Genomic DNA, 27,392 nt, shown 5'->3' with positions numbered 1-27,392 from the left:
TTAAAATATAAAGTTAAGACTTATTAAAAGTAAGAGAATAAAAGGCTAGAGGTAATATATAAAGAAATATAATAGTAATAAGAAACTCTAAAGACTAGATAAATAGATTAAGAGCGAATAGACTAGAATCGTATTTTTTACGTTAGAACTCGCGGGGTCTAATAATACTATCGCTATCGAAGCTAAGAAAAAGATAACGCTTTTAAAAAATATCTTCTTTTCTAAAGCGAGATAAGTAAATTTAAATAATTTATAAGAGTATTAATACTCTAACTCGAAAGAATTTCTATTAATTATAATATAAGAAGTTCGATAAGTAATACTTATAAGTTATCTTAATAAAGTCGTCGAAGTAATTAAATTAATCTTTCGAGTTCTATAACTCGCTCTCGAATATATAGAGAAATAAATAGATTATATCTATAACGTATATTTTAACCTCGAATATTATTTAAAGTATTTTTATTATTTAAGAATAATAGTGCTAAGGAAACTTAATAAGAATAATTATACTTAGCCTAAATCGTATAAATTAATCGCCTTTCTTAGTATATTAGAAAAGAGACTTAAAAAGATTATCGCTATAAGAATTAGCTACTTAGTAGAAAAATATTAATTACTTTCTAAAGAGTATATAAATAAAAGAAAATTATTATTAATCGAGAATATAATTTATATAGTACTCGAAGAAGTATATAAGATTTAGAAGTTTAAGAATAATTAGATAGCTTCGCTATTAATACTAGATATTAAAGATATCTTTAATAATATCTCTTATTTTTAATTAATTTATAACTTAAGAAAAAGAGGTATTAGCGAAAAAGCTATTAAGTAAATTATAAGTTTCCTAGATAATAGATTAACGGTTATCGCTATATTTAAAAGCGAGTTATCTAAATACGAAGTTAAGACTAAGATTTCTTAAAGCTCTTTAATTTTTCTTATCCTCTATCTATTCTATAACGTAGATATTATAGATATCTATAGAGCGAAAAGCCATCTAATACTTATTTATATCGACGATATTAATATATTTATAAGAGATCTTATAATTTAAGCTAACTATAAAACGCTAAGAGTAATATACGCCGAAATTTAGAAATAAGTAATAATATATATATCGAAATTCGAGATAGATAAATATTAATTTATATACTTCTAGTTAATTATAATGAGAATAATAAAGAAGTAAGTAGATAATAATCTTAACGTATTATTAGATCTAGATACTTATATTATAAAGCTTAAAGCGGCGATAAGACTTCTTAAGCTTATACTTAACTTAAGGCTAGAATAAAAAAATTATATATAATTACTCGAAGTTAAAGTTATTATAAAATTTAATAAACTAATAAGTTACGCGGGATTAGTCTAAGGTATTTCTTATAAAGATCTATAGAAACTCTATTAAGGAATAATTCTATTTATACTACTATTTAGATGCGTAGTCTAGTATATACTACTAGTCGTAGAATATAAGAGTAGAAAATAAAAGATATTTAAGATATTTCGAGCTATATAGAAGAGAATAGCATATATTATTATAGAAGGGTAGAAGAATATCTTAAGGGTCGCCTTAAATATCGAATATTATTAATTTTTAATTAATCTCGCCTTAAAAAAAGCTATCGTAGAGGCTATTATTAAGATTTAAATCTATCTTAACTACGATATTATTAGATCTATATAAGATATAAATAAATAGTAAAAGCTAGCTAATAAAAGAGCGAAGCTTAGAAGCCTTTTAAAATAAATTAAAGATATTATATATCGATAATAAGCGTAAAGCCTAATAAAGTAATATATCCCCTATATTATACTTCTATAATAGAAACTACTAAAGATAATAATTAGTAAAAATAAAAAGAAAGTTATTAAGTAGTATAATAAGATTATTAATATCGATTATATCTCGCTATATATATATAAAGACGATAGCGAAATAAAAAATAAAATCGAAGTCTTCGTCTACGCTCTCTAAGTTATTAATATCTAAATACGATATCTCGACGATAGCGAGTATTATACTATATACGTAGGCGAGCTAAAAGAAATTAATATAATATACGAAATAGCTATTAATATTATCTTCTTAAGTCTAATTATCTAAATAGATAATTAAGTAGTAATATAATTAATAGCTAACTCTAGAGAATAAATAAAATAGTATATTCTTAATAGAATAATAAAGAAGCTAATAAAGCTTAAAGAGATAAATATATCTATTACTCTATAATAAATTATAGTTTATAAAGATATTCTAGAGAACGAAGTAGCGGATAAGCTCGCTAAATGAATATCGAAAAAAGATATCGAAGAGAACGAGTTCTATTTACTCTTAATAGTTAAATAGCGTATTAAAAAGCTAATTTATAATAATTAGTAAGTACTCTAAAAGATATATATCTAAGATATCGAGCTTAAGTAACTCGTTTTTATATTTTATTATAGCGTTATAGCCTTTTATATAGGAATAAAGAAAGCTATAAGCTTAATAATAATATAGCTAAAAACTAAGAAGTTAGCTCTTAAAAATCTTCTTTATATATATTAGATAATTAATTTATCTAAGTATAACTATAGAGAAGATAATTAGACTCGAGATTATATTCTTATAATATATTCTCTATATATAGAAGATAAATAGATTACTTAAGATAATTAATTAATTAATATTAAGAATATTTTATTTAAATTAAATCTTATAATAAAAGTAGTAAAATTTATAATAAGAATATAAATGCTAAAAGTCTTTAATAAAGTTATAATTTAATTTATTAAATATAGATATTATAATAAGAAATTTAATATTAAAGATAATTTATAGTTAAGGTATTAATAAATATTATAGATAAAAGTATATTTCTAAAAAGCCGTAAAATTAGAGTTTAATTTATACGTTTTAATATTCTCGAATAGATAATATTTAATTATTCTATTTATAGACTATTTTATTAGTATTATTAATATCATTTTCTTTTCTTTTTATATTTATCTTCTACTCTTCGACGTAATATTAATTAAAAGTATTAAATATAACGTTTTAAGAATTCTAGAAATCTTATAGAAGTTAGCCTTTACGAGAAATATCTTTATTCGTTATCGCCTTTTAATAATAATAGAATATTATTATTAGAAGTTATTATCTCTACTATTAGAGGTTAAATATAGCGCCTTTTATAACTCGCCCGAAGATAATTATTATACTTCTAAGTAAGCTAAGAATATATTAATTATATTAATTAATCTTCTTATATTTGAAAATCTAATACGCGCTATAGTAAGAAGTTCTCTTAACTCGATAATTAAATGCGATAATCTTATAGTCTATAGAATAATAAATATATAAATTTAATAGAATAAGTATAATATTAAAAGTAATAGACGATATAAAAGATAAGACTTTCGAGGATCTTAGAAAGAGAAATAAATATCTCGTAGTTCTATTATAGTCTTAAATAGTAGAATAAAAATAATATCTCGATTCTAATTCTATAAAATAAGATATATATTATATAAACTCGGGTATAGACTATAGAGCCCCTTTAATATTAATATTATTATCTCTCTAAGATATTTTCTTTCGCGGAAATGATAATAAGAGAGAGAGCTTTTAAACTCGAGAAGATTAATTAAGTTTTAGATTAATATAAAAGAATATAACGAATTTAGTATTTATCTATAGTAATATAATCTTATTCTTTTAATCTTATTCTCTCGAATAAGTAGTTTATAATATATCTACTTATAGAATTAATAGAGAAATCGTATATATAAAATACTCTTATTATAGATAGTTACTAGAGAAATAATTACTCTATTAATAAAATAGTCGATAGCTATATTCTATAATAAGAGATTATATATAATTTCGAAGCTTTTATCTTTCTTTTAATATAAATTATATTTAATTTTTAACTCTTAAATCTTTATTTATATTAATAAATTCTAGATATAATCTCTAATTAATTAAGTTAAGTTTTATTATTCTTAATCTCGTCTATAATATTCTATAATATCTTTCTACTCTTAGCGATAACTATTATAATTAAGATATTTAAAGAGATATAAAAACGTTATATTTTATATATAGTATAGAATATATTAGCGTTATTATATTTAAAGATAATTACTTATAACTCTAAATATAGCTAAGAAGATAAGATCGAGATCGACTATAATACTATTAAAGATTTATAAAATACTCTTTTAAAGGAGTATAATAGTAATTATATCGCTTTATTAGAGAAGTTAAACGATTTATAACGAATAACTAAATTTAAATATCTTCGCTTTAAAGCTATAGTCTTTATATAAGACGAGAATTTAAAGAAATAGTATATTCTTATAATAAATATAAGCGTAAATTCTCTTATAAAAGACTTTCTAGCGAAGCTAATTAATCTATCTTCGAGCGAATATATAATTTATTATTTCGAGGCGATATTATAGATAATAACTATCGATATACGAAAAAGAATATATTTAATATTTACTATACGATATAATAGTAATATATTTAGAGAAGTTAACGTAGAAAATATTCTTAAAATAGATTTTTAGAAGCTTATTCGCGAGATAGAAATTATTTAAGTATTAAGTTAAATATTATAGATAGAAAAGTAATATAACGATCTTATCTAGATATGAGATCTAAGAATATAAAAGATATAGATAATTAATCTAGCGATTATAGTAGCTAAAGTATAATTATAATATAACGATAATTCTCTAAAAGAGAATATATTCTATAGACGTCGTTATTCGATATTATAATAGTTATAGAGTATAGAGATAATTACTTTAAGAAAGATATTTAAGATATTACCTCTCAAGTAACTTTATAAAAGCTAATCGATTAATTAATACTTAACGAAAGATAATAGAATAAATAATACGAATAAGGAACTTCGATGAAAGTGAGATAAAATAGAATTAAGGAGGTATAGCCCGAAGATAACTCTTTAATTAATACTATTTCTTCTCTTCTCTTTTCTCTATATCTTTATATATATTAGACGTATAAATTACTCTAGATAGTATATTATATATAAAAATCGGATATAGTCGAAAGGCCGAGTGGGGAAAAACGGTCTTACTCTTGCCTATATGGCTAGAGAGACGTCTCTCCGATATAGAAATCATATACACACACACACACTTCTATTTTCTTAATTATTGGGAAACTAAAAAAAAATCTGCGAATTTAACACCCTCTTATAATTAAAAATTAAAAATTTGAATTTTCCTATATAACCTTACTATTACTTATTTTTATAGTTTAAAAATTCTACGATATTTACTTATTATATTAAGTAATCTATCTCTAAATTTTAGAAAGATTTAAAAAGTGAGAATATATCGCGAACTTGAAAATTTTACCTCGACTATTTTTTTATCGTTAAGACTATTTTAAAAAATCTAGAAATTTATTAAATCTTTATTCTATAATAAAACGAATAATTAGAATCTTTTATAATTCGATATTCTTAATCTCTTATATAATTATTAAAATCTAGAGATTTTTTAGAACGTTACAAGTTATCGTTGTGAGGCTATTTAAGAAAAGCACTTTTTCTGTTTCTTGAAGGGGGGTGCCAAAATCGCGATTCTAGTTTCCCAATGATTATGAAAATAGGGGTAGCAGTGTGCGCATTTTGTATACCGCCTGCGAATATCTAACTCAGAGGTACTCTAGGTACCGCTCGCCCCGCAACTAGAACCCTCCAAGCTCCCGATGTCTGAACAACACAATCTTCACTCTCCTAGTAGTCCGATTGGGGCTGCCCATCTTCCCCCTGAGTGCTGACCTGCCATTTGCTTTCACTCAGCTCCTGTATGATTTCAAGCCAAGCTGGAAGTGATGGGTTTAGCATTGTTTCGGATGGCGAGAAATGCGCAGCTGATATGATGCGCGAATATGGCACAGCATGCATGAAGAGGCCGCACGGCGAGGGCTGAAATCTAAACCTCAGGGTGACCTCACTGCGTTTACAGTGGTTTTGATGCGGAACCGAAATGGTGGCATTTGTACTATGCAGGGTTTGATCGATTGCTGAATCTCAGACAACTTCTGTTTCAGATTCTACTAAAGGACTTCGATACTTTGGACCAAATCAACAATATTCAAACTAGTGCCCACCATCACGAGGACAGTGTCCATACATTCTTGTTTGGTGCAACGGCTCGACATCTCAACATCTCCACCTCGCAGTCTTCTTCAGACCAAGCAAACTTTTATACCAGACGATATACAGCAATTACGAATCCTTTCCGTCCAAGCATCGAGCTCTACTCACAGTATCGAGCTCTCTACGTATCATTGAGTGCTATAGCAGCAGCAGTTATTGCTCACTTCAAAGCTACCATATAGGTATCTTCCTTTTCCTCTGCTGGATTGACCTCAGATCACATTGTGCGCGGCAATTCCCTCGCATCCCCGCCTTGTACCTTTCGAACGAATTTTTCAAGGCCGCCGCCTTGTACCTTTCGAACGAATTTTTCAAGGCCGTACACGCCTAGCGAAAACAGCTTGCACCTGATACTCAACAGCAGCAATTAAATTGAACGTGCCACTCCAGCAACCCTTTCCTCCTCTTTAACTTACAATATATAGAATGGCGGCTCTTCTGCGGGATAAAGCACCTCTGCCCACTCACCCAAAGTCTCCAGACGCTCATGTCCGAGCAGTTCCTTCTTACACTGATGACATGGAGCAAGTATGGACCTGAAATGAAACCCAACCTACGCTTGTGTACGAGTGCGCTCACGTATTGATCAAGAAACATGTAGATGTACAGCCAGATGCAACCGCTGTACGTGCACATGACGCTACCTTCGGCTTTCAACCAACTCGATGACCTGTCCCCTCGCCTAGTTCATCTCCTGGTGGATTTAGGCATTAAATCGCATGACATTGTGCCTTTATGCTTCGAGAAATCGGCATGGGTCATTGTCAGACTTCTTGGCGTAATCAAGGCTGGTGCTGCCTTCGTCTTCATTGACCCTTCCCATCCTAAAAACGGTAGGCAGGTCATGATGAGCCAGGTAGGAGCCAAGCTGGTCAACTCGTCTTCTCACAAACCGCTTCGTGGGGAACCACCGCTAACCAACCGTCATAGTCGACCAAAACTCTATCACTAAGCTTCCGATTCACGACCGAGCACTCTCAATTAACGTTACACCATCCAGTCTATTATACGTAATCTTCACCTGTGATACCGTTTCGCCAAAGGAATGTCTTATTGAGCATTCGGAGTTTGGCAGTGGATCATTCCAGCACGCAGCCAAAGCCCGCATACTCCCATCAAGCCGAATCCTACAGCTCGCATCGTTCATTCTTGATGTGGGCATACTCGAGATCCCGACTTCCTTGATCTCGGGTGTATGTATCTATTATCCGAGCACTCCAGCAATGATATTGGGCCCTGCCCATCTCATCAACGACATGGCAACAACATGGGCATTCCTGACTCATTCCGTCGCCAAAATGATCAAACCATCCAGTATCCCAAACCTGAAGATTTTGGCGTTGGGAGGCGAACCTCTTGCAAAGGTTGATGTCGAGACGTGGGCTGGGCGTCTACAGCTAATCAATGGATCTGGTCCCAGCGAACGCTCGATAGAAGCAAGCAATGCGACATGATGCCAGACACAGACCCGGCCGACATTGGTTGGGCAGTCGGAGGACTTCGCTGGGTTTTGGATGCCGAAGACCACGATAAACTCGTCCCGATAGGGGGTGTGGGTGAGCTCTTGATCGAAGGGCCCATCCTGGCTCGCGGATACCCCAAGAACCAAGCGAGGATTGATGAAGTGTTCATCGAGAGCCCGTTATGGGGCCCAAGGACGGATGCGGGAAAGGTCAGACGCCTGTACAAGACTGGCGACCTTGCGAAATTCAACCCCAACCGATCAATCCACTTGGGTGGACGTAAAGGTACCCAAATCAAACTGAAAGGCCTGTGCATCGAGTTGGGCGAAATTGAGCGCGGTATCGCAAACCATAATCACGACAATGCTCTGTAGAGTCGATAAATGCTCGCTTGCCATGCTGGGGACAGCTTCCTACTTTTCCGGAATGCGGTGAAGCTTTTGCATGACTTGTGCCTTCATACACCCAACCTCTTCGATTTACGCGGATTCTGAGTTTGTGGCGTCGAATATACCTCGTCGTACCTAATTCATAAACTTCTCCGACTGTGTAATGGCTTGATAGCTTCTTTCGTCAACCACTGCTCTCGTATCCTAGACATCTGCTTGGAGGTCGGCAATCCTTTCATATCCAACAGCGGCAGCCTTTCTAAAATGCTCTTGCCCTGTCTTAAGTCCAGCAATACCTTATATCTAAGTAGTAGCGGCTGCACAAGCGTCGAGTGATAATGAAACTCAGCTTGGAAGGCATCTAAGCCCGCTTGGGTTAGGGGTCCCTGGACCCCGGAGAACGTCTTCGACACAAGAGAACTGAGATATGTTGTCCTGGCAAGCTGTTGAAAGTTCGTCGTGGAGAACCTGAATTTTGTGCGCATTATAGAGCCCAACATCGCTAGTATGTGTCAAGTATTAGCAATACATGGATCACGAGAATCTTTAGATTTCTGCATGCTTGCAAAGTCTGCCGTCAGGCCTACAGATATAAACACACATGCCACGGAAAGGCGTTTCGACGCCATAAACGTAAGTACCACGAAGAGCGCTCGCGAGACAACCCGCAGAATGGCCGAACACTAATACCCTGACTATGTGCTGAATAACGGAATCGGTCTACGGAGTAGACGTACGTAGGTGGTTGCGCACAGGTCACTGGAAGTCACCGAGGTCCCATCCGGCTCTTCCGTCAGCCTACGTTCCAACACCCTGCTCACCAGGTCTTTACTCTCTTAACGACTCCAAATACTACATCACGCTTGACAGTTATTCAGAAACACACAATCGTGGTCCCCGCCGCCGACAAATCTAAACCCTACATTCCTCTGGCCGGCTGCGCCGATGACAGCTGGTCAAAAGAAGATGAAGCAATGGCCACATGCTTCTGTGGCGCCGTGCATCTGGCAGTCATAAGTCTGGCACCTGAGTCTATCCCTCCGTGTACACGGGACAACCTGCCTGCGGGGCTCCCCATTTCCCCCCTTCCGCCTCTCCCCCCAAATCCATCTCATCTCCTCTGCTCTAACACCGCCTCCCAAACCCCCCAGCCAACCCAAGGCCCGGGCCTGGTCGACACCTCCACCTGCAACTGCGCCGACTGCCACAAACTCACCGCGTCCACGTTCGCATCCGACTTCACCGTCGCCGACACGCACCTGAAGCACCTGCGCGGCCGCGACGACCTGACGTCCTTCCGCCAAACGCGCACCGTCGCCTCGGGCAACACCATGACCAACCACTTTTGTTCCACGTGCGGCACGCCCATGTACCGCGTCGGCTCGGCTTTCCCGGGCCAGAGTATCCTGCGCATCGGCACCGTGGACGATTTCCATCTGCACGAGACCAAGTTGAGACCCAGGGTGGAGCAGTTTACCAAGGACCGTGTGGGCTGGCTGTGTGGCGTGGAGGGGGTCAAGCAGATTGAAGGAAACGCTTATACTCAGGGGGGCACCGCACTGAGCTGGGGGCAGGGGGCAGATTTCCGTCTCGTTTTCGTGCCGAGACTTCTACGTCGAGATTTCGGACGACGCCCCGACCGAAGGATCACTCGGATGATGCGCTTAGGGGGGCTTCGGGACAGCGCCTTACCTGAGCATAGTCTGGTGCCCGATTGGAGTCCCTAAAGTGCAATCTATGCGCCCCCAGAAGATGGTTCCAGTGTTTCCCTTTGCGTACGGACTTTTACACACGATGTCTGAGTTTTTGACTTATATACCTACCTTAGCGAATAGCTTCGGCTTTGTTCAACGGTGGATCTTCGGTTTCTCTACGGTTTCTCAAGAGAAACGTACAAATAAGCCACCCCCGTCTTTATAAGATTTTTATATATATCTAAAAAGTTAGGATCAAAACTCGATACCTTATAATTAGCCGAATCTTACTGAATAAACTTTAATAGTGAATAAATATGATAAAACTTACGTACAAGACAATGCTAGAGCACCAATGATCGAGCTTTCGAGTACTCACCCCATCCACCGAATATAAATACTTTATCCAGCCCTTACTAACAATTCTAACAAAATATACCTAAGAACCTATCATCTGATCCGATCACACTCATTCAGCGAGCTAAATCCAGGAACCAGCGAATAATATTACTCATACGAGTAGGGCAGAAGATGCTCGCCTCCGCGAAGCCTTTAACACCTGACTGTATGCTTCTTCCAGCCGTAGCACCTTTTTCCAGCCAAAGAGTTTGAAGCCTTCGTTTTAAAAGCACCTGGTAAACCCAAACAGAAATGAGGAAGTGTACTACTGGATACATCTATTCACGCTTTGACACATGGTGAGCCGAATCGATATGTACATTCAGCACCATGACCGTACTCTGTAGGACATAAGCCTGCTCGCGCAGTGCATGCGACGGTAAGCAGCAGCTATACTTTCGGCTTAGAGTTGTCGAGAAGGTCTCGTCCTCTCGGGTATCATCTCATCTCATCTCATCTCATCCAAACACACCAACAACTGGCCTCCCCAATCTTCTGCACTAACCTAAAAGTGTTATAAACCTCATCACTCGGTCGCGACATCAAAGTAACTCGTCGTGAAGAATCCACCGTCCAGATTATATACATCCTCCGCCCAACTCGTTCCATTAATCTGATGATACAGCAAGACATCGCTCCCATTCCCGCCGACGGCGCCCGCCAACCTACTGTACGGAAACGTGCTCTTCGGCTGCGTGCTCAAGCCGATGTTCTTCGTCGTGTAAGCCGCCAGATCGGACCCGTTGACCCAGAAGCCGAAGAGGGTGTAGGAGAGGGAGGTGGGATTGTTGACGAAGACCTGTGCGATGTCGACGTCGCCGATGAGGGACTCGTCGTAGGAGGCTGATTGGAGGGAGGGGTCGGAAGGGGCGTTGGTGGGAGTGGGGGGGAGGGAGGTGGCGGTGGCGGGGTAGGCGTTTGCGAGGGTGAGGGAGGTGGGGTAGGTGAATTGTTCGGTGGGGGGCAGGGCGGGGACGAGGAGTGTTTGGACTGGAAAGCTCGCGTTAGCATACGAGCGTATTGCTGGTCTCAACAGGGAAGAGGGGCCACGTACGCTCCGGTGCGGTCCAGGCGCTGTTGTTGAAGAAGGAGAAATACAAGTCGTAATAGACACTACCGTTTGACGTAAGGACCCCAATCTGTGGAGTAACGACATTGTTGGCATCCGACGCGCCCGCAGCTAACGCTAGTATATGGCCTCCTTGTAAGCTACTTGGTAAGCTCGGACCAGGACTTGCGACGATGCTGTCAGCGGAAGTCGGGGTAATCGTTAAAGATTCGACACTGCCATTCTGAGCTACGTAGAAGACGAATGCTTGGCCTGAGAGCACGTTATTGTTAAGCAATGTACAGGACAAAGCTCGCGTGTTGGTGGCGGTCGTGATGGTCATGTTAGGGGTTCCAGCTGGGGAGAAATTGTCGCGGGTGGTCCATGAGCCTGAGATGAATTGTTTGCTGGCGAGTTGGTTGTTGGCGGTTATGTAGAAGAGGAAGATCTTGAGGTTGAGTTAGCCCATAGGATCGTTCTTTCTCTAGGAGATAGAACACCTACCACAGGTCCTGTATCATCGGCAAAGGGAGTGCCTGTGCTGTTCACGAGCAGTGCTGCTAGCGGCGTATTATTTCTCGCATCCGCCGCTACTACGTTGTTGATATCACTCGTCCACGAGTTTGCTGATTGGGAGAAAAGGGCTTCCCGAATATTCCCAGTGCCCTCCTGGAACAATAACCGTTTGTCCCCATCCCCCAATGCCACCATCGATACCGACGAATCGTTGTAGATTCCATGAGGTAATGACGCGTTCGATGTAGAATTTGCCACCAACGGAGAAGTACTTGATAGGGTGAGCAATATTGCACAATCCCATGCAAAAGGACCCGCACCTTGTAGAGGACTTCGAACTCTTATGCCTAGTCAGACCAACACCCAAGCCTACGCCCAAAGCAATCGCGATGACGATCAAGCCCACCAGCCCGATGATAATCCAGAAGGCCAGACCTCGCCGCTTTTGCGGTCTTTCCGACCCTTCCTTATGCGACGCGACTTCTGGGTGCGAATCTAGATTCGCGAAAGGTGTTCGTGGTGGAGGAGGGGAGCCAGCCTCCTTCAGTGTTTCCCTGTCTTTATTTGGATCGTAGTTTGGATCTGGGGAGCCATATTCTGGCGCAGAATCGCTGACTCTGTCCTTGAAGTCGGGTCTAGAGGGAGTGTAGGCAGTGGTCTCCGAGGTAGGGGAGAGGCTCTGTAATTCAACTTGTCAACAGACCGAATTCTTTTGGGAGAGACTTTCTGCACTTGCTGGGCAATGCAACATACTTGGGGCGGCCATGACTTCTTGTCAAGCTCTGGAGATTCGCCGGATAGGTCTCGTTCCGGCGCATGTGCAGCTTGGTCGACGACTTCCGGGAATGGCGCCGTGTGTTCGTTGGGCGCAACTTCGAGCTCGGAGTATTGCTCCGCCATCATTGCGAGGAGAGAAGCGATACATACATATGAAACTTATATACACAAGAAATACACATACACAATTGAGCAAAAAAGAAGAAGGGAAACCATGCTATCGCGAAAGCTGACGAAAATGAGGGGAATCTTCACTTTTCAGGCCCACCGTCAGCTCTTGTAAGAAGCGTTATCAGGTAGCTCGACCGAGGTTAACTCCCGTTGGGGCCGTTACCCGCCTCACACCAACACAAGTTGGGGGCTAGTATTGGGCTCTAACCAAGATCTGAGCCAGGATTGACCCTTGTTCCGGCAGAAGATACCCCTAAATTTAGCATTGGCTTTGTGCCGAGACTCAGCATTCTCATTTTGGCAACCTTTGCGTGCCCTGGAGTATTCCCGTCATATCTGACATGGCAGAAGACGCATATCAACTTCGATCACGTGCAGCTATTTCTTTAAGGCGTAAATAAGAGACGATTCTCGCGCTTTTGACGAATCCCGGAGCAATGTTGAGGACGGAGCCTGCGGCGGCGTAGGTCGGGAACGAACAGTAGGGAGGAGGCAAAGTGAGACGTCAATCTCAGGGCTGTTCTTACCACTGAAGTGGTGGAGTATCGTTTTCTGCGAACAGAGGCCCGCTGGAGGAATATCTGCATCATCCACTTTGCTCAGAAGGAATGTTCCCAGAAGAGGTAAGACCGATACGCATGATGACTATGGTCTCATTGTGTCGATCAGCTCTGAAGTTTCATCTATCTCATGTCGTTTTGTTTGTTGGTTTTTCATGATAAACAACCACCACTCTTGTGCCACCATAGCTATGTCCTCGACAGCTAAATCTTATTTCGGGTCACTGCCGGTCGTGCGGGTTCCCAGTTCTGCTTGTATACCGATCCGGTCAAAGAGATAAAAATGAAAGCCGAAAAAGCCGACCTGACAGCTGCGGTCCGAGCGGCTTAGATGGCGTACGAGCAATGATCTCCATGTGTCACTCCAAGAAAAACAAGGTAGACTCTATCCACCAGAGAACAGGGCGAGCCTGGTATGCTGAGCAGCTGTTCTGTTGGCATTGGACATGAGAGTGGAAACCCAAAGCCTCTAGGACGCAACAGGTCGATACATTTGTGTTCCAAATTTTAGCCAAGCGCGAAGAAGAAGGCAAAAAGGGTCACATGTAAGCTCAGAGCGCACCAACTCCATCCTCCACCTGCCTAAATTGCGATACAGATTCCAAGACGTAATCGACGACTACATCCACAAACTCTTGTGGTACAAACGTGACATCCCCAACACTAAGGGGCGAGAGGTCTTCGGCGACGAGGAAGCCGTCAGACTGATCCACAAGATCGAAGGCCTCGGAGGTACGAAAGAGGACGTCATTGCAAGCTTAGTTCGCATCTCGGCCAAAGCAATCTGCCGCTTTGCCCCCCAAGAACAAGGCTATCAGCGAACTCTACATGGCTGGTGGAGGCGCCCACAACCCCAACATCACCGATCACATCCAGAAAAGATTCCCGCACATGCGCCTGACATGGCTCGACGAAGTCAAATTTCCCAGCGATGCCAATGAGGCCGTTTCTTTCGCATGGATGGAGATGGAAGCTATAGTTGGCCGGCGTTTATTGGGGCCGAAGCGCGTCGAAACCGACACTCCTTGCGTTGTTGGCGAGAGCACTCCCGGTAACAATTTCGGCGAGCTCATGACGATGGGGACGGAGTTTGGTAAGAGTTACAAGGGCATGCTACCGGCGGTGAAGATTCTCCAAATCGAGAAGGGCTGGACTGGCAAGACCGTGCATGACTACGTTCTGGTGATCCATGGAATGAAGTGGCGGTAGTGTTTGCTAGGTTTGTGAATTTTCGAATACGGCAATAGAGCCAATGGCGCCAGAAATGGCGGGATTGGATGTGTTGGCGTTGTAGTCTGTGCCAGTGGTGCTGCACTTCGGAAGGGGAGGGGAGGGGAGGGGAGGGGGAACGGCATTTCAGTAATTACCGCGAATCTGAAAAGTGTTGAATGAGAACAACACAATTTCCTTACAAAGCTTTGCGAAGATGAAGTAGCTCAACGTGTCTCAACAACGCGCATAATGAAGATTAATTGAGAAGAATCACAATCCTCGGAGTTCGGGTTTTCCCAGAGACGGGTCGGAAGAAGAGTGAACACAGAGTTCAAATATGAATCCGACTGTGTTGAGATATTACGTTGCTCCGGGAAATGAACGTATTGAAGGGCAACACTTGAGCGCGAGGAGAAGAAGACGGGATGAAAGGAAAACACGGAATCCAACAGCGACAAGATGTCCAATTGCCAAGCATTCCCGAACAAGCTAGCGTGCCTTGGGGGGAGGGCGGATGTGATGAGTGTGAGGGATCAGATGGGAGCTGTCAGAAACCTTGACTAACGCAGTCTCTGCCACCGTCAAGAAAACGAGCCGCATCTTCTGAACAGTAGTAGCAGAACAGTAATAAGGAAATCTTAATCGCAACCGCAGACAGGACTATCTCTGGGCTCATGGTTTGGTTCGTGTAACGAATTTGATGGCAAGAATTGAGTACGAAGAAGAAAAATAGCAGGTAGCACAGATGCATTGTGTTTAGGTTCACGTTGAGTAGGTATGGATGGAGTCCGTACTCAGCATAGAAAGAATGGGTAGTATATATTGTAGAATTAGGGATCATGTTATGGAAAAGGAAACAGGGACTACTCCGTATCAAAGTTTCTATTGCAAGTCAGATAGTAGCAAGTGTTGTAACGAAAACTTAGGTTACAGCCCTACAAGTACCGCTTTCAACTAAGGTACAGTAAAAGTGAATATGAGTTTTTTCACTAATCTAGCGGAACATGTCCGCTTGCAGGTCTTGGCACGATTTCACGCATAACTTTGTGCATCGACCTGTATAGCCCAACTATCTAAATACCCTAGTGACAAGATCTGATTTGAAGTTTACTTCGAGGTAAACTGGAATAAGCATATGAGCTAGCGGCACTTGGCGCGTTACGATTGGCCGAATTTTAGCGGCCATTAATCTTAATCGCCTCGAGAAATTCAGTGACAACAGAAGTACCTTCATCAACACCCACAAATCTCAACACCCCAAAGTCTCTCGTGTGAACTTCTACTAATGATGCTATCGACTATTCGGAGCGCCTTGACTCCCAGTGCAAATCAGGCTGAAGACAAAGAGCTTTCAGAATTGGCTATGGATATCTCACCTACCGCTTCAGATCTTCTCGCTTACAATTCTTCACCTCCGCCTTTCTCCCCGTTCGCAGAATCACAAGAGCATTTTCCGACGCCGGCAGCTCATGCATCAAACGGCAACAGCGCTGTGATGGCTGAACAGCATGACCCTTCCATCGACCTCTCATCAGATCAGAACTCGCCAAGTCGCGAGCAGGAAGTAACGGACGACAGTCTTCTTGGCCCTGTAAAAGCCAGCGATCCTACGTCGGATTCTCATCATGGAGCTTCCTCACTAGATGGCGCGTCTGATGACCATCTACAAACTCCCATGGAAGATGCTTACGCCAGAGGCGCTCCCCTACCTTCTGCCGAGCCGGCGCAATCTACAAGCAAGTCTCAGCGAACCCAGTGGACCCCTAGTCCAAGCGCCGACTATGCAGGATTGCAACCAAGAACTAGCAGCACTCCGCAACCGACAAACATGGTGACCGCGACAACAGGGGGAAACGCACCGCGCTCTCAGAAAGCCGAACCCTTTACATCAACATCGGGAACAGCCAGCGGTGAACTAGAGCAGAGTGCTCAAGCAGCAACCGATGACGCAGAGACGTCCGCCTCCTCAAAGGCTCGACCACCCAAACGCAAGTGTGAAGATGATGCCTCGGAAATGGAGACCAAGTATGTCAAGAAGCAACGAAGCCAGTCGAAGAAAGAGGAGGGCTCTACCGACAATGTCAAGCAACACGTCGCCAGCAAAGGCAAGTCGCCCAAGAAGCGAGGCAGGGCGAAGAAAGAAGAGAGCTCTACGGGCAAGGTCAAGCAACAAGCTGCTGCTAAAGACGAGTCGCCTAAGAAGCGAGACCAGGCGAAGAAAGAAGAGAGATCTACGGGCAAGGTCAAGCAACAAGCTGCTGCCAAAGACGAGTCGCCTAAGAAGCGAGACCAGGCGAAGAAAGAAGAGAGCTCTACGGGCAAGGTCAAGAAACAAGCTGCTGCCAAAGACGAGTCGCCTAAGAAGCGAGAAAAGGCGAAGAAAGAAGAGAGCTCTACGGGCAAGGTCAAGCAACAAGCTGCTGCCAAAGACGAGTCGCCTAAGAAGCGAGACCAGGCGAAGAAAGAAGAGAGCTCTACGGGCAAGGTCAAGCAACAAGCTGCTGCCAAAGACGAGTCGCCTAAGAAGCGAGACCAGGCGAAGAAAGAAGAGAGCTCTACGGGCAATGTCAAGCAACAATCTGCTGGCCAAGACGAGACGCCTAGGAAGCGGGGCAGGCCAAAGAAGGAAGAATTGTCTGCACAAGAGGTCAAATCACAACTCGTCTCAAAAGAAAACGCGCCTGCAAAGCGAGGTAGACCGAAGAAAGAAGCCGTTCCTACCCAACGCCCTAAGGAAATGCAGACGATGAACAAGGAAAAATCCGGCGGATTTGCAAAGGGTGCTGCGGCGCTCAAGGATCAGGATAGAGAAGCGAAGGAGAAGCCGAAGAAGATAGGGAGACCGGGCAAGGGAGCAGAGCCTGCTGGGGCCGTAGAGCCAACTGGCGTGCCTGCGGCGGATACACCAAAGAAGAGAGGCAGGCCGAAGAAGGGGGAGGGGGCTGCGCAGGGTACCGAGCCACAAGGCTCATCTAATGTGGAGATAGCCAAGAAGCGAGGACGACCAAAGGCAACCGAGCAGGGCGAGACCCCAAAAAAACTGACGCCAGGGAAACGTGGGAGGCCAAAGAAAGAGCAAATCACACCCAAGGGTGCGAAGCCAGTGGGCATCGTCAAAAAGAAGGCAGGGAGGAAGTAGGGGGCACATTCCACTTGAGCAGCAACCGTAGGGCATCGGGCGATTGGCATACATGCGACTTTACTACATGCTAAGACCTGGAATTGCGAGTGTTCTTCTCAAGGTCGTTCCCATCTGGCTCCGGTCGTGTCTGTGCGGTTGTCAAGACACTACGAGATGCAAATTCATCGAAATTAGCTAATTCAAGCATGCGTAGATTGAATAGAACACGTCAAGAATTCTCACCTCTACTCTCCAATGTGTAGACTACTGCTGCTTGACTAACGACACAGGTGCGATATAGATTCTCTTCGCATTCACCCTTCGTTTGTCCCCGCCGCCACGATCACAAACGCGAAGATCACAACGGCCCAATTCATCCCAGCCGCGCCTGGCATCGGTGTCTCCGGAAAGAAAGAAAATACAAAGCTCAAAACCAAGAATGCTAACGCTACATCATTGACCACAGAACCCCATTTACCCAATGACCAACGGCGAGGTAGGAGCTCTTCGTTACGTACACGTTTCAACCGAATAGCCCCAATGGAAATGATATAAGAGAAGAGGAGGGCTGCGTCTGAGAGGCTGATGATGGCATTCAAAGCGACGTCGGAGCCGAAGTTGAGGGCTGAGATGAGGAGTGACACGACCAGGACTACAATGAGGGAGTTGACCGGTATATCCCAACCTGGCCGTACCCGCACGCAGTATATCAGTATGTTCGTCCAAATTCGATTTTTAAAGCCAGCCGAGCAACATGACTCACGTATTCGATGTAGCCTGAGAACGGGAAGCCCTTGTCTCTCGCGAATGCCCAAAGCTGGCGACTCGAAGATGCAATGCAAGTAATCGTCCCAACCATCGACAACAGAATCAGAACCGTCGTCATGAAAGTCGTCGCAGCTATCATCGAATCCGTCGAATTGTACAAAACCTGAATGATGGGAATGCCAGTCTGCGTCGGATTCGTAAGTCCCAGCACATTATCCTGCCAGTCCGGACCCAGACAGAAGCATAGCGTGATGAGCATCAGCAAGACCAATGAAGCGTTGAAGAAGGAACCCCACATCATCGCGGAAGGCAGAACACGCGAAGCGTCCTTTAGCTCTTCGCTCATATGAGCGCCGGCATCCGGGCCGAGGAAGCACCACAAAGGTGTCGGAGTGCCAACGAGAGCCGACAGTCCAGTGTTACCCCAGCCGCCATTATCTTGAAACTGCGTGAAAACCTGTTGGGCTGGTGCATGATCGCTAGTCACCCACAAGACGGTCATGAAGACAAAAAAGCCGACAACATGAACAACCACTGATATCCCTTCCGTTACCGGAAGTTGTCTTGCGCAGAAGATGTTGATGCAGCCGCGGCCACCAGGAACAGCATAATAAACGACGTCGTCTGCCACAATGCATCCACACTCGCATTCGGGTTCCTCAACAACACCAGCCCCCGCACCAGCGTCGACGTGAGCTGCGCAGCAGACGGACATCCCGTGACCCATCCTAATGCGCTACTCCATCCTACGCAGATCGTCAACCAAGGCAGTCGGCTGGCACTTACTCGTTACTCACCGACGAGATAGCTGAGGGGCTTCTGCAAGGAAGTGGGTGCAAATTCCGATACCCAGTGCTACTGGCCGCCGGCAGTAGGGGCCCTGGGGACAAATTGTCAACTCTCCACCAATGCCTGTTTCAGATCCAGAAGACCACCAACATGGAAGCCAGTTCCGCGATGGACGCAATCATGCACAGAGCACCAAAGATGACACCAGCAGTCACCCAGATCACGCCCGCCGTGCCTCCGTTGACAAGACCGTATTGCGCCGCGAGCAAGATGCTCTCCCACGTCGGCTGGAAAACCATGACGAACCCTACGATAGAGATGAAGCGGAAGCAGGGAAATTCCGCCGCATCGTGGCTCCTGCCGCTTGCTCATCTTCAGTGCTCAAATCATCGTCGGGAAGTGGAGGTGACTTCGTTTTGCGCATTCGACCATCGATGGTTGGGCTCATACTCCATGATTCGAGCAAAAAAAAAAAAAAAAAAAAAAACACCTTCTCTTCATACCACAAGCCCCATCCTTCTCGGCGAACGGCATCGTTGGCAACCCCATCCTTCTCGGCGAACGGCATCATTGGATCCTGCGTGGGCGCATGCTTCCACCATTGGACGTACAATCACACAACTGATGTGGGCCGCATGGACGGATTGGCCTTTGCATGGATACCTTGTCGCTTCAGGAAGGTGGGGTTGACCACCAGCTCAGATCTCGCGGTAAGGCTGCATGCCCAGCACTTCCGACCGCTTTTCCCTCTGTTCCAGAACCTTGCTGGATACCAGCATCAAGATTGTAATGCCAACGAGATATTACGATCTCCTGGCGGGTAAAATGATGGATTTGCTCCTCAATGGGCGTTCGCACGCATCCATATTCGAGCGCCAAGCCTCGCGGCTTCCGGCCTTCTCAGCCTTCCCCTACCTACAATGACGCGCCAATGTAGGAAGCTTCCTCTTCGCTCGCGGTTTTCAGTCGTCCAGAAGTGAAGAGACATAGAAGGACGTCTGTACGAGGTCTCAATCAATCTTGAATGGACTCTTGGTCGTCCATGACGACCAAATGGGCGGAGGACATTCTGGATCCACACATCTTAGTACGCACGGAGCCCAAGGTACCTATACGGGGGACCCAGAATGTATTGTCTTTGCAAGTGTCTCCCCGACAATTGGTTGCTTATTCCAGAATGAAAAAACTCTCGAGCCTCCCACTATGATTTTCAAAGCAATCAAGTGTTCTTGGACAGTCCAGACTCTGGTCCACCGAGAAACATGGAGGAATGGAGATAACAATGTTCAAGACTAGTCGTTAAAGATGATCCCATTACACGGGTACAGAACCCAATTGATCAATGGGCTTGCTCCATGGACGGCTCCTGGTTTTGGTCTTGCCCTACTGAGTTCACGGCTTCCTCCACTATTCTTCCTGGAAGGGAACTTGCGGAGAGCGCAACGGGCGTGTGCAGAGAAGATGTTGCCGGTACGTTCTGACTCCGCTCTTTGGCCAAAATCCTGGCCGGCGCTACGATTGTGGGGACTCTCGACCATGTCTCTTGAAGCTGGTTGATAGAGTGGGAGTGATCCTCGAGCTCAATCCCTGCCTCGAACGACTTCCGTCTAACGTCCCTCATTGGACGTTCGAATCTTGACTTTTAGAGTCAGGCTTCAGCGGAAAGTGGACAACGTCATAAGATCTTTCTCTTACAGGCCCCGGAGCAAAGCTGTCTTCATAGCAAAACCAGAACAACTTGCTTCGCACAACAGCGACAATTGCGCATTTGCTCGACTTGGCGGGCTTTCTCGGCATTGCCGACAGTCTTGTTTGATACGAGTAGCGTCCCATTATGTTGGCATGGGACATGCCTGCGGTGAGCTGGATCGGTGAATCAATGACCTTTATACTACAATGACACTAGCTATCTCATAGGACCATATACGGTGAGTATAGTCCATGAAGACATTGGAAGCCAGGAAAACGTTCGAGTTGAATGCAGTTCACCGAACGCAGAAGCGTCTGACTTTGTAGTCCGAATGGAGACTCTGTTAACAGTGACTGCTATGAAGGCGGAGAATCGACGCCTCTTCACCAGCTGCGCCACTGATGTCCCCAAACTCGGTATGCTATTGATGGCAGAATCTTGGATGGCGTGCCAATGTGGTTAATCAATTGGCTACGGATTGCGCTCACCACTTTTGGAGCTAACCGGATGCGGGCGACGATCATGACTTGCAAGAGGAATTGGAATCCAGGCATGATAGCTTGGCTTCCAACTTGATAAAAGAAAGCTAGTAATGCGAGACATGGCGTGGCATGTCTTGTAGGCGCGTGTCATTGGCGCGATTTGGAGGCTAGAGTGCCCTTCATTTCAGGAGTGGATCGGACCTGCATTAGCCATGCATGCTCCGGGGCGCGGATCGTCTTCCGCGATACCTTACCTTCGACCGAACATGTCCGCAACCCGCTAACCAGCGATCTTCCTTCTAGGTCTCTCAAAAGACTTCATGCAAGGTCACGTACTGCTCGTGGCCATGCGGCTATCATCATGGTACGGTAGTATCTTCCCGTCGATGCCGGTTATTGTTACCCTCACTGGACAGTTCAATTGGTGAAATATCCGCGCCGGACTGTCAAGAAGATAGACTTCTGCGCCGCACCAGTTCATGCAGCTGTAATCTTCGAGGAAGATGTATGCACAACCCCCTTTTGATAAAATGTGCGTCTGCATAGCATTCGTCATTTGGGCCGGAATGTGGAGCCAACTTGTTGTCGTCGATTTCCTAACTCGGATATCCCAGAAACGCGTGTGTATTTATCGTGCAGGATGCCGGTTATAACAGCGAGGTTTTCCCAAGTAATTGAAAGCCCAACAGGCAGTCTCCAGTGAACAGTAAATGCCTGCAGCAAGATGCGAGACCAAGTATTGCCGCATGAATCGTGCACACTCATCACCTTAGTGCTTATCTCAGCGGTACACTGTCAGGGGTTTTTTCTTTCGATCTCATAAGATGCATCGCCTTCTCGATTCCCGTGATGGGATCTCTATCGAACAGGACTCCGGCTGTTTCTGGCCTTTCTTTTCTCGTCCTCAGGTTGCCTTGCACTCTTGGCTTTCTAGTTTCTCTCTATGGTAACACAGCTATCTACAAGTGTTATCTTATCTCGCCACAGTCATGAATATCCCAGCGATCCTGCAAACCGGGCTAACCAGCGCCATGTCCGCGGCTGTCGCAAAGTTTACGTCAAATCTGACCGTCATCTCCAGCCTTCCTCAGAGCTCCACCAACGGTCAGAACCCGCAGCCAGTAGCCCGTTTGCAGAATGTTCCGCTAATGTATCTCGTGGCCATCAGGTGCGTCGCAACTTGGTACGCTTCAGGCACCGAATCTTCAGATTAATTGGCTTCCGCATGTACGTTTCTATGAAAAGGTAGATGCTTCTCAGATGGCTGATGAGTCGACCAGTCTGGCAGTGGCGCCCCGTGGGGGTCGAGAACCGCTTTCAATGCAAACCCCTACACACAAGCTCCGTCATCATCAGGTATATACGACTGCTTCATTCCCTACATTTCCTCTACGTCCCGCGATTTTTCAGCGTCTTTCATTTCGTCACCTACCAGCTACCCTTTCAACAATGTATCAGTCTTGCAGTCATTTCATTGCCCACCGCCCCTCATTCGGTTACAGACATCATCCGAATTATAGCATTTCTTCAAACCACGGTCATCGGCTTCCACACAACAACCCCATGACCATTTGATCATTCTTATCTTTTTCCTTTCTTGCTTAACATCCCTTTCAGGTCAGGAAAGAGTCTACAATTTCACAGTTGCGCGAGGCACCATTGCACCAGACGGCTATGAAAAAAACACACTTCTCATCAACGGCCAATTCCCCGGACCAACAATCGAAGCCAACTGGGGCGACATCATCACCGTCACAGTCAACAACGCCATCACCGGTCCCGAAGAAGGGACCTCGCTCCATTGGCACGGCCTACTGCAGACCGGCACTCCCTGGGAAGACGGAGTCCCAGCAGTCTCACAATGTCCAATCGCCCCTGGCATGAGCCTAACATACAGCTTCGAAGCAGACTTGTACGGCACATCCTGGTACCATTCCCACTATAGCGCGCAATACTCCGGTGGTCTTATCGGACCTATGATAATCTACGGCCCAAATAGCGCAGACTATGACATTGACCTCGGCCCAGTGCTGCTGACGGACTATTATCATCTGTCGTACTATGACCTCGTAGAACAGATAATGGGTACAGATCTCACGATGATAGCGCCAAGATCGGTCAACAACCTGATCAACGGAAAGATGGACTACAATTGCTCACTTGTCACTGATGGAACCCCCTGCACGAACGACGCTGGTCTTTCGAAGTTCCAGTTCACTACCGGGAAGCAACACCGGTTGCGCTTGATCAATGCTGGTGCTGAGGCTATTCAGAAGTTCAGCATTGATGAGCATACGATGACTGTTATCGCGAATGACTTTGTGCCAATCCAGCCGTATGAGACCGATATTGTGACGCTGGGAGTAATCGATAACTTAGTCAAACACATCTGGATAACGGACTGACTCTTTGGCTAGATCGGCCAACGCACCGACGTGATCGTCCAGGCTAACGGCGACCCCGCATCCACCTACTGGATGCGCTCCACCATCTCCAACTGCTCCCTCACAATCCAACCCGACGCCCTGGCCGTAATCTACTACCCCTCGGCCCCCGCTGATGCAACCCCCAAAACCACCGCCTGGACAGACACAACCCCCCAGTGCGCCAACGACCCCTTATCCTCCACCACCCCCATCTACCCCATAACCCCAACCGCGGACCCCGCAACAACCATAAACCTCACCATCGGCGCCACCGTCAACAGCACCGGCCACTTCCTCTGGACCGTCAACGGCGTCTCCTTCCGCGCCGACTACAACGCGCCCGTCCTCCTGCTCGCCAACGCCGGCAACACATCCTACCCCTACGACCCGGAGTGGAACGTGTACGACACGGGCGCCGCGACCTCGGTGCGCCTCGTCGTCGAAAACACCACCCCGGTCGCGCACCCCATGCACCTGCACGGCCACAACATGTACGTGCTGGACGAAGGCGTGGGCTCCTGGGACGGCAGCAGCGTTGTCGATGGCGGCAATCCGCAGCGGCGGGACGTGCAGCTGCTGCAGCCGGACGGGTACCTCGTTGTGCAGTACGACGCCGACAACGCGGGCGTGTGGCCGTTCCATTGCCACATCGCTTGGCATGTTAGCGCGGGGTTGTATATCAACTTGCTGGTGGGTCTAATGTTTATCCATTCATCCATTCATCCATTCGGCGTGGGGAAGAAGGGGAAGAATGCTGACGAAGGGGACAGGAGAAACCGGCCGATATCGCGAACATGCAGCTACCGGGGTCGAGCAAGCAGACTTGTGTGGATTGGGCGGCTTTTACGAACGTTGACGTGGTGGACGAGATCGATTCCGGTCTGTAGAGCCTTTTCCTCCCCTAGACCAAGGACGTGTAAGTGAGTGGGGGTTTTTTTGGGGGGCGATGGAGTGGTATCCCATCGTCCGGCAGGGGATAAAAATTCAGGGGGGTTCCGACCGAACATCAACAATACCCCCGTCGCAAATTCAGTGTATTTCAACAACGACTGCTTCCGGAAGAAAAAGTTTAAGTGTCGCGATTACTCTACTCTTCATAAACAAAACCAAGGCTTTATAAAAGAAAAGTTATTTCAGATCCTGCCGTTCGAACGTTGTGGTGATACGAAGATGACGAAGTTTGACGACGTTTTACCCCCACAGGCGCCCGAGGATGGGGTACTGGTCCCTAACGAGCGGCGGCGTTGGCTGTGATTCTTGGCCGCGCAGGGATCATAGAATTAGATGGTCAGTCTTCGTTTGAAAGGCAGATAGCGCGGGGATACGAATGGTTTCTAAATGGCGTCATGTGCACAGATCTATGGTTCAGGATTCGAAGGATGCAGCTCGCAGTGATACTGGTATGAGAGACGCCATGATCCAGTCACAGATGGCAAAAAGCTTCACTTGGTCGCGGTCTCCACAAAAATTATCATACTAGATGGGAGTCTACGCTCGAATGACCGACTATGAAGGTTAGAGACTATGGCTTACCCAATTCTCACTGGGCAATCGAAGACTTCACAACGTCAGCAGTGATGTTAGTCTTGTCTAGCATGGTGATACCTATTACCACATTATTAACGTGTACCTCAGGGAGTTCTTCCTATCAATCGATTCCAACTTACTGTTGACATGCCACCCATGGAACTGGCCAATACTCCTCTTGTTGTTGGGTGTAGCAGCAAACTCTATAATGCAACCGGAAAAGCTCTTGACCGTGGGGAAGCCTAGCACCTCCTCATTAGTCAACGCTCTCTAAAGAGAATGCGAGCAACCTCACCTCGTCCAGAGAGGTAGCCTCCATTGAAGCAGAGTCCGTTGTACGGAAAGCTGTAAATGTCGTCTTGCCCGAAGGTGTTGATGGCGCAGGCGATGTCTTGCACATCTCCGCCATCGATCCCCGGGGGAAACTCGCGGTTTTTGAAAGTCCACGACTCGGCAGCGCCGGTGCTGGGGACCCAGGCTGCACCGTCCTGTGAGGAGACGGGCGAGGCGAGACCGAAGGTGAAATTCCGCCTGAACATGTAGCCTCCATACGCTCCGGCAGTACCGGAGTAGGCCTAATGTCGGATTCGGTCAGTTGCCGTTCCTATTTCGACTTATGCAATGGTTGGGACGTGCTCACAGTGTCAGAAATTCCGGTTGCTTGCGGGATCTGGTTGGGATACGACACTACTCTCTGCGACGTTATAGACTGGCCATTGAACGTACTGCCCACGGTAAACCATCTCTCGCTTGGAGGTGAAGTAGACCAGGGTACAAAGTTTACCGCGCTGTCACCCCGTTGCGCTCTTTCGTAATATGCCACATTCGTTTGAATACTGCTAAGCATCCCTATGAAGCTACGTAAGCACGCATGACATCAGCGGACGAGGAGGTTCGGTACCCACTGTTACAGTTTCCTTGTAGGGTTTGTTGCCATGCAGGTACGCAGGTGCTTTGAGAGGAGGTAGCTCCTGACGCCAACGTACGGAGGTAACCGCCCCCTTCTTCTGTCGACGCGAATGGGAATTCGTCACATGATATTGCGATTGTTTTATCTTTCGTTTGTGCCTGAAGGTTACTTTGTTGCGATGTACAGTAGGCACCATCAGATGATTTTGGACAGGAGATTGCTGCGCGATCGACCCTTCTTTCTCGATTGGGGTCCCAAGTAAGGACCATGTCACTGTTTGCTAAACCTCGACGCGTGAGAAAGCTTTGGATTCCAGAGCAGATTCCGGGAACGATAATTTGACCATTGTTGCCATTGAGCTGACTGTCTCCGAAAATACCGCAGTTAACTTGACCAATTAGTAATGATGCCACAAGCTTGGGCTTCCTCTGACAACTCACACCGAAAGTCGGGCAGTCTTATCAAGGAACTATCCCCCGTAGGACAGGTCAGTTGCTGGGAGAAGTCCGGGGTCTGGCTTTGAAATGGATCCTCATCAGACGAGTCCCCTCTTTTGTCATAGAGGTAGCTCGTCGCCAACATTGAAGAGCGGTTCGAGGGAGAGTAGAGGTCGGGCTCATGGCCATGATAAAATTCTCGCTTATCATTACTGGTGATGCCGCTGAAGGAGCCCGTACTTTCGTAGATGGTGAACCTGGGTGTCGGGTTGTACGCGTTGCGCGGCTGTAGAGCCCAATTCGGAAAAGATTTGATCGTGGCAAAGGCCCCATAGCCGAGATTGTAGAATAGGTAAACACCATAACTGTAGGTTGATGTGGCATCATTGTTTGCTCCTCCAGACGCAGTAGCGGAAGCTTGAAATGACAGAGATGTGTTCACGTAGCCCACGAGCTGCGCATCAACTAGAGGAGAGCCCCCAGTTATTGTGCCGCCAATTCTGAGTCCCATGTTGGCCTGTGAGCACGTAAGTAAGAGTATGCATGGCAACTGACAAGGTTTGCGCCCAGCTATCGTCGTAGTCCAGGGGCGCAAAAGCGTCGATGGTTTGAGAACTTACTTCTGGGGTGACGAGAACATCTATCTGTGCATTGATTGTGACTTTAGCATCAAACATTGGCTGGACCAAGCTCTGGTCCTGAGCTGACGGTTTTGCATCAAGACCAAGCAGCTCTTGGTACTGGCTACTTGCAGCGTCATCTTGGGGCCAGTAGACTTCTGCTTTACCAAAATCCAGTTTGGCTCCAGCGTTCATTTGTCCT

The 27,392-nt window shown here is 45.3% G+C and overlaps 8 protein-coding genes across 8 annotated transcripts; 5 read left to right on the top strand and 3 right to left on the bottom strand.

The window, feature by feature from the left end:
- Window positions 1-6,617: 6,617 nt before the first annotated feature.
- HO173_008716 (uncharacterized protein) lies at window positions 6,618-8,028 on the top strand (the record flags this gene model as incomplete). Its single annotated transcript, XM_037310612.1, has 4 exons — window positions 6,618-6,719; window positions 6,793-7,024; window positions 7,122-7,555; window positions 7,612-8,028. The coding sequence occupies 4 exons, from the start codon at window positions 6,618-6,620 to the stop codon at window positions 8,026-8,028; spliced, it is 1,185 nt and encodes a 394-aa protein (XP_037162594.1).
- Window positions 8,029-8,601: 573 nt separating this feature from the next.
- Window positions 8,602-9,770, top strand: HO173_008715 (uncharacterized protein; the record flags this gene model as incomplete). Its single annotated transcript, XM_037310611.1, has 2 exons — window positions 8,602-8,676; window positions 8,775-9,770. The coding sequence occupies 2 exons, from the start codon at window positions 8,602-8,604 to the stop codon at window positions 9,768-9,770; spliced, it is 1,071 nt and encodes a 356-aa protein (XP_037162593.1).
- An 892-nt stretch (window positions 9,771-10,662) lies between these two features.
- Window positions 10,663-12,603, bottom strand: HO173_008714 (uncharacterized protein; the record flags this gene model as incomplete). Its single annotated transcript, XM_037310610.1, has 5 exons — window positions 10,663-11,126; window positions 11,191-11,632; window positions 11,689-11,971; window positions 12,021-12,379; window positions 12,454-12,603. 5 exons carry the CDS (start codon window positions 12,601-12,603, stop codon window positions 10,663-10,665), a joined length of 1,698 nt encoding a protein of 565 aa, XP_037162592.1.
- Window positions 12,604-13,553: 950 nt separating this feature from the next.
- On the top strand, window positions 13,554-14,417 carry HO173_008713 (uncharacterized protein; the record flags this gene model as incomplete). Its single annotated transcript, XM_037310609.1, has 4 exons — window positions 13,554-13,621; window positions 13,682-13,753; window positions 13,807-13,906; window positions 13,971-14,417. 4 exons carry the CDS (start codon window positions 13,554-13,556, stop codon window positions 14,415-14,417), a joined length of 687 nt encoding a protein of 228 aa, XP_037162591.1.
- A 1,288-nt stretch (window positions 14,418-15,705) lies between these two features.
- HO173_008712 (uncharacterized protein) lies at window positions 15,706-17,559 on the top strand (the record flags this gene model as incomplete). The annotated part of the gene is made up of 1 exon (XM_037310608.1): window positions 15,706-17,559. The coding sequence occupies one exon, from the start codon at window positions 15,706-15,708 to the stop codon at window positions 17,557-17,559; it is 1,854 nt and encodes a 617-aa protein (XP_037162590.1).
- A 296-nt stretch (window positions 17,560-17,855) lies between these two features.
- Window positions 17,856-19,036, bottom strand: HO173_008711 (uncharacterized protein; the record flags this gene model as incomplete). The annotated part of the gene is made up of 2 exons (XM_037310607.1): window positions 17,856-18,226; window positions 18,301-19,036. 2 exons carry the CDS (start codon window positions 19,034-19,036, stop codon window positions 17,856-17,858), a joined length of 1,107 nt encoding a protein of 368 aa, XP_037162589.1.
- Window positions 19,037-22,259: 3,223 nt separating this feature from the next.
- Window positions 22,260-24,583, top strand: HO173_008710 (uncharacterized protein; the record flags this gene model as incomplete). Its single annotated transcript, XM_037310606.1, has 6 exons — window positions 22,260-22,374; window positions 22,439-22,497; window positions 22,551-22,626; window positions 22,888-23,633; window positions 23,688-24,386; window positions 24,467-24,583. 6 exons carry the CDS (start codon window positions 22,260-22,262, stop codon window positions 24,581-24,583), a joined length of 1,812 nt encoding a protein of 603 aa, XP_037162588.1.
- Window positions 24,584-25,236: 653 nt separating this feature from the next.
- Window positions 25,237-27,385, bottom strand: HO173_008709 (uncharacterized protein; the record flags this gene model as incomplete). The annotated part of the gene is made up of 7 exons (XM_037310605.1): window positions 25,237-25,301; window positions 25,364-25,465; window positions 25,519-25,798; window positions 25,864-26,072; window positions 26,129-26,521; window positions 26,574-27,087; window positions 27,191-27,385. The coding sequence occupies 7 exons, from the start codon at window positions 27,383-27,385 to the stop codon at window positions 25,237-25,239; spliced, it is 1,758 nt and encodes a 585-aa protein (XP_037162587.1).
- Between the last annotated feature and the right edge of the window lie 7 nt (window positions 27,386-27,392).

Source organism: Letharia columbiana (assembly GCF_014066305.1).
Source record: "Letharia columbiana isolate WasteWater2 chromosome Unknown Sc0000033_s0, whole genome shotgun sequence".
NCBI classification, from domain to species: domain Eukaryota; kingdom Fungi; phylum Ascomycota; class Lecanoromycetes; order Lecanorales; family Parmeliaceae; genus Letharia; species Letharia columbiana.
The sequence above is the reverse complement of the archived record's forward strand: the minus strand, read 5'-3'. Positions and strand labels throughout refer to the sequence as shown.